General features: G+C 39.9%; 1 protein-coding gene across 1 annotated transcript in view; it reads right to left on the bottom strand.

Annotated features, from left to right (window-relative positions):
* Positions 1-3784: 3784 nt before the first annotated feature.
* The window catches only part of LOC118426097 (protein HIRA-like), a 41716-nt gene continuing 39819 nt past the window's right edge, over positions 3785-5681 (bottom strand). Inside the window, exon 29 of the mRNA XM_035835356.1 lies at positions 3785-5199. Within this exon, the coding sequence (XP_035691249.1) occupies positions 5077-5199 (123 nt within the window). The 3' untranslated portion in view covers positions 3785-5076. The remainder of the gene's footprint in view (positions 5200-5681) is intronic.

Genomic DNA, 5681 nt, shown 5'->3' on the forward strand with positions numbered 1-5681 from the left:
GATGTGTTTATAGTACAGTTTTTGCCGCATATCAAAGGCCAGTTTGCCCTTATGTAGAAGTACATACATACATACATATTCATACTTGATTGTAGAAGTGCTCACTATTTAATTGTCATGTGGTAAAGGTGATCGTAGGTCGTATAGGTTTGGCTGTGTATCAATAGCCATGTGGTCCTCTATGTAGATGTCGTCATTAGTACAAATATGACTGAATATCAATGGCCAAGTGAGTAGATGTGGGACTAGTACAGGTTTAATTGTATATTATGTAGAGGTGGTCCCTTGTACAGGTTTGACTGTATATCAATGGCCAGTTGGCCCGGTGCGTCTTATGTAGAGACAGTCACTAGTACAGGTTTGAATGTATATTAATGACCTAATGTAGGTGGGCACTAGTACAGATTTGACTGTCAAGAGCCACTTGTATAGCTTTCGCTGTATACCAATGGCCATGTTGTCCTTATGTAGAAATTGTATCTTGTACAGGTTGGGATTATAGTATTGGCCATGTTCACGTACTAGGATTGACTATTTGACTATATTTCAACGGCATGGTTGTCCTTTACTAGAGGTTGTCTATCTGTTGTATAGGTTTGACCGTATATCGATGGCTAGGTGTTTCGGATACAGAGGTGATTACTAGCACACACTTGATTCACTGTCATGACATCAGACGGGTGTAAGGAGAAACACGTTATGTCTTGTGTTCAGTTAGTATTCAGGACTATTTACAGCCCTGAGCTGTATGAATCGAAGAATAGAATCTATTGAAAGAATTCAGAATTCTAAAGTGAACCAAGTCTAATTTGAAGTTTTATTTATTCAAAATGCGACGGTATATTACACAGACCTATAGGCAGCTGGCGGCTGATTGCATAGGTCTACAAATAACATAACTATACAACGGTACAAGACAAATTTACATAAGACGGTATATACATAATGGTATAAGGGAAATGCGAATTGAAATACTACGAAAGCTTGAAAGTGAATATCATTCTAATTTGGAGTTGATGATTTGATGAAGAGGTGATTGCTTTGTATATAAGTAGAGTTAAGTTTATTCATTTATTTCAGTTTATTACCATTATAGTGAGCGATGGCGTTACGTTGATGTGTGCCTACATGTTTGTAAAATTAATGTACATTGCAGTATCCGCTTTTCATGGTTAAGGTATTTCATTTTTATATTATTGGTCATTACTAGATGTGGAATAAAGGATTATTTACATTTTTGCTGACTTCAAGATCACGACACAATACGTCACTGAGGTTACTGAAATGTTTGGATCATACTAATTGTAATTTGAAATAAGTCCTCTTAAGTAAGTTTTAAGTACAGTAACAAGAGAAGAAATCGAGAGGTATTGTTCTATAAAGAGATAATTCGAGAAAAAATAGCATGGAATGTGCCCCTGGGATGTTTGATGTTTACAATTGAAATATGTTTATCGATTTTTGATTCCCTCCATAACAAAGATGATTAAGAGTTTTCCCAGTGTCAAGCTTTTGAATTGTAATTTATTGTGCCTAACGATTGCTATAGGAAATGTGAATAAAGATGTAGAAAATACTTAATGGAATAATTTTTACTAGTCTATCTACACAGAAGAAACTGTTATTGAACAGAGGTATATAGTAGGCATCCGTCCATCTGGAAATTTGATGGTAATACTCTTGATTAAAGAAGTTTACAGCGTCTTCTGTCTACAGACATATACATACGTTGGGATAAAGGTTAACACGATCTACGCCAACAAAAGTCTTACCTCTACATGCAATTCCTCATAAAATCTGTCTAAAGTTATCATAATGTAGATTACAAGTATGTCAACTATTTATAACACCCCGATGTATTCCCTACACAACTGTTTGGCCAAAGGGCTATAAACAGGATATGCGCAGGACTTTGTATACCTTAGGATGTGAGAAGGTATAACACCAAGGTGACTCCTCCTCTTATCGACAAGTCTGCTGAGACGTGCTAGAAACTCCTTCCAGTATACTCCCGTAGATTTGCTATTAATATACCGAGTTGACCAATTCAACAGTGTTGCGGGATGATCTAAGTTCTAAAGTAAAGTCAGTTAAATTAATTATCCACGCCATGATTTTGTCTAATATCAGTACAGCCTATTGTACGTTCATATCAACCTTAATATGAGGGACGTCGACCGCGTAGCACAGTGGTATTGTGTTCGGCCAGTGACCGAGAGGTTGCGGGTTCGAATCCAGCTGCGTGTCACCGATCTTGTGTCCTTGGGAAAGGCTCTTTACACGACTTTACTCACTTTACTCAGGTGAAAATGAGTACCTAGCTTCGGCTAGGGCCGTCCCTCGGTTAGGACGTTAAATGGAGGTCCCGTGTATGGGGAGAGTCACACCCCATGCACGTTAAAGAACCCCCACACGTGCGATGGTGCGGTGTGCGTTGGTGCAAATCCTTCTGTCTGGAGCTGGTGATTCACTTCAAATCACCCGGATGGAGGCCTGGCGAACCTCTGTCTCGTATCAGCCACATGGTGATTTACATCATTCACCCGGACGGGTGTGTCATCCCGTAAGGGGCGGTATAACCCGTCGTGTGTAAACATGTGCGAACGTGTACAGGGTTAGCTCTTAGCAATAGCCTACGGCTAGTTGGGCAGTCCTGACTGTTTGTAAACAGCTGGACAAATAAATAAATGAATAAAAAAAGACCTTCCTAAAGCAGGTATCTCACAGGAGATACAGCACGTTGGTAGCGTCGCTGTGGCTGAGCAATTTGACAGAGTGGTCAACAAATTTTGTAGATGAAAAAGGAATCTTTTTATACTTTGTGAAATTTCTCTCTTAGTCATACATATTCTGCATGATATCCCCATTATAAAGTCAAGGGTATCACAATCTCAATCTAGAATGCAGCGATGCCACTACCATCAGTCTGGTGAGATACCCATTTAACTCGCTCACATTTTCATCTGTATTAAGCTTCCTTTTCAGCATTAAACCTCACTGACTCAATTATATGTTATCCGCACGTTATAACATAACAGTAAGTTTCCTCTGTTTCCAAAGAAAAGTTTTGGACCGTACTGTAAATTGTACAAAGTAGCTGAAGAATGAGCAAATATATAACGTTACCGTCAAAAACAATCAGAAAACGAATACTAATGTCCGGCACACTTGCCTTAACTCCTTGAACTGAATGTTTAGAGTCCTGAGGAAATTTTTCCAAAGTCTTCAAAGAAAATGAGAAAGACCAAAATCGACTGTAGAAATGGAATGTATGCTACTTGTACAATCCGGGACATAATGGCGCCCCGAAAATGGCGGAATGTTGATTTTCGTCTAACCTACATCGACGTTTGCTACTTGTATATTCTGTAGCCTCAGTCATTTGTAAAACCTTCCTGACCATCAAGATTTCAAAAGGAAGCCAAGTTTTGTTTTGCCCAGAGGATGTCATACATATGATCAAATCATCATGACCTCACTTTCAAAATTCCCAAACCAACAGATTACAGTGGTGTGACCAAACTCACCAAAACAGCAATGTACTGGTATGTTGCATAGATAAGGTGTCTGTTGTTGTGCATCATTTATTCTTCTATTTCTTGTTAGTCCCCCTAATATATGTGTTAAGAAAAATTACATTTGTATGATCCAACATCATATCTCTATCAGTGATATATCATATTCCAATGCCATGACCATACCTGAAGAATGAAAAATGGCTGCTAGCAGTATAAAAAAGGCCAGGAGAACAATGCAAATTATCCACTACAAATGGATACAACACACAGCTGTTAGCTTCCTGGTATCATCTAAGTTACCAGTATGTTGTTTATTGAGTGAGTACATGAAATATTGAGATGAGCTCAGCTCCAAGGCTGTGACAGGTAAGAATCATGATAAGGTCTGGAACAACTGTAGATACTTTACGTTTGCAGTTATTAGATAGCAACTCATTATGGGTTCTATATCAATGGAAAGAAATGTTATTTTTGGCAGTGCTGGTTTGATCAACAGTCACTGATCTAACTGTAAGTATCCTAGAAATGAATAAAGGCTTTGACTTGAAATTCTTCATGAAATAATGAATTATAAAGTAATACAACGAAATATAAATTATTGGGTCTGTGTTCTATTATGTTGAATAGCACAGTTTTGTTTCCAGTATCTTCTGGATAAACTATCTGTCAGACTGACATGATCACAAACTGGTCATATTACAAGTGTGTCAGTTCCTGTCCTGTAAAAGTTACATGTGTTCTCAGGGACATTGATGGCAGCCCTCCTCATGTTACACAAATATTTTACAGTCTTGGAATTATTCTAACTTCTATGAGGGTAACATTATTGAGCAGGTGTCTGCAGATAAAGGGAGGAAAACATTATTGAGCAGGTGTCGGTAGATACGAGAAGGGTAACATTATTGAGCAGGTATCAGCAGATAGGGGGACTGGGAGGGTAACCTTATAGAGCAGGTGTCATCAGATATGGTAAAGGTAACATTATTGAGCAGGTGTTATCAGATATGGTGTGGGTAACATTATTGAGCAGGTGTTATCAGATATGGTGAGAGTAACATTATTGAGCAGGTGTTATGAGATATGGGGAGGGAAACATAATTGAGCAGGTGTCGGCAGATACGGAAGGTAACATTATTGAGCAGGTGTCGGTAGATACACTGGAGGGTAACATTATTGAGCAGGTGTCAGCAGATACACTGGAGGGTAACATTATTGAGCAGGTGTCTGCAGATACAGGGAGGGTAACATTATTGAGCAGATATCTGCAGATAGGGGGGCAGGGAGGGTAACATTATTGAGCAAGTGTCTGCAGATAAGGAAGGTAACATTATTGAGCAGGTGTCAGCAGATACAGGGAGGGTAACATTATTGAGCAGATATCTGCAGATAGGGGGGCAGGGGGGGGAACATTATTGAGCAGTGTCTGCAGATACAGGGAGGGTAACATTATTGCCCAGGTGTCTGCAGGTACGGTGAGGGTAACCTTATTGAGCCGTGTCTGCAGATACAGGGAGGGTAACATTATTGAGAAGTGTCTGCAGATACAGGGAGGGTAACATTATTGGCCAGGTGTCTGCACCATGTCCAGCTGCTCCTGGTACTCTGTGTACAGCCGCTGCAGCCGCAGGTTACTGCCCACCTCCTGAAGTACCTCCCCCAACAACAGCCGCTTACACACACCCTGGGCAGGGGAGGAAGGAACAAAGTCAACGATGTTTAACAAATGTAAGGTTAAACTTTGTAATTAGGTAGGATTTATATTCTACATGTTGTGCACCCAAAAGTTTTTCTGTGCATCTAAATTTTAAGTTGGGTGCACCAGTACACCAATTGCCAAAAATGAAATTTGAGGCCTGCATATCAATTCAGAATAGACGACTTTCACACTTCCCATAATACATTGTGACAGGGTTCCGGATATGGATGTTGACTGGGATGTTACCACCGTTGTCCAGGGTGCAAAACCAGGGTGAAACCAGCTAAAACCTGCAATACGAGGGCGGCAAAGCATATAAACTAATGAGTTGTCCAAAAAATATTGTACAACTATTATCAGGGCTGAGAATTTTCCAATTTTTGTGGTCAGAAGTATAAACTAGCAAGCCCGTCACCACTGTGGCTGTTAGTTGGTTTCGCCCGATGACCTCACGGGTCACGACTTGC

This window comes from Branchiostoma floridae, chromosome 11 (genome assembly GCF_000003815.2).
Source record: "Branchiostoma floridae strain S238N-H82 chromosome 11, Bfl_VNyyK, whole genome shotgun sequence".
Taxonomy (NCBI): domain Eukaryota; kingdom Metazoa; phylum Chordata; class Leptocardii; order Amphioxiformes; family Branchiostomatidae; genus Branchiostoma; species Branchiostoma floridae.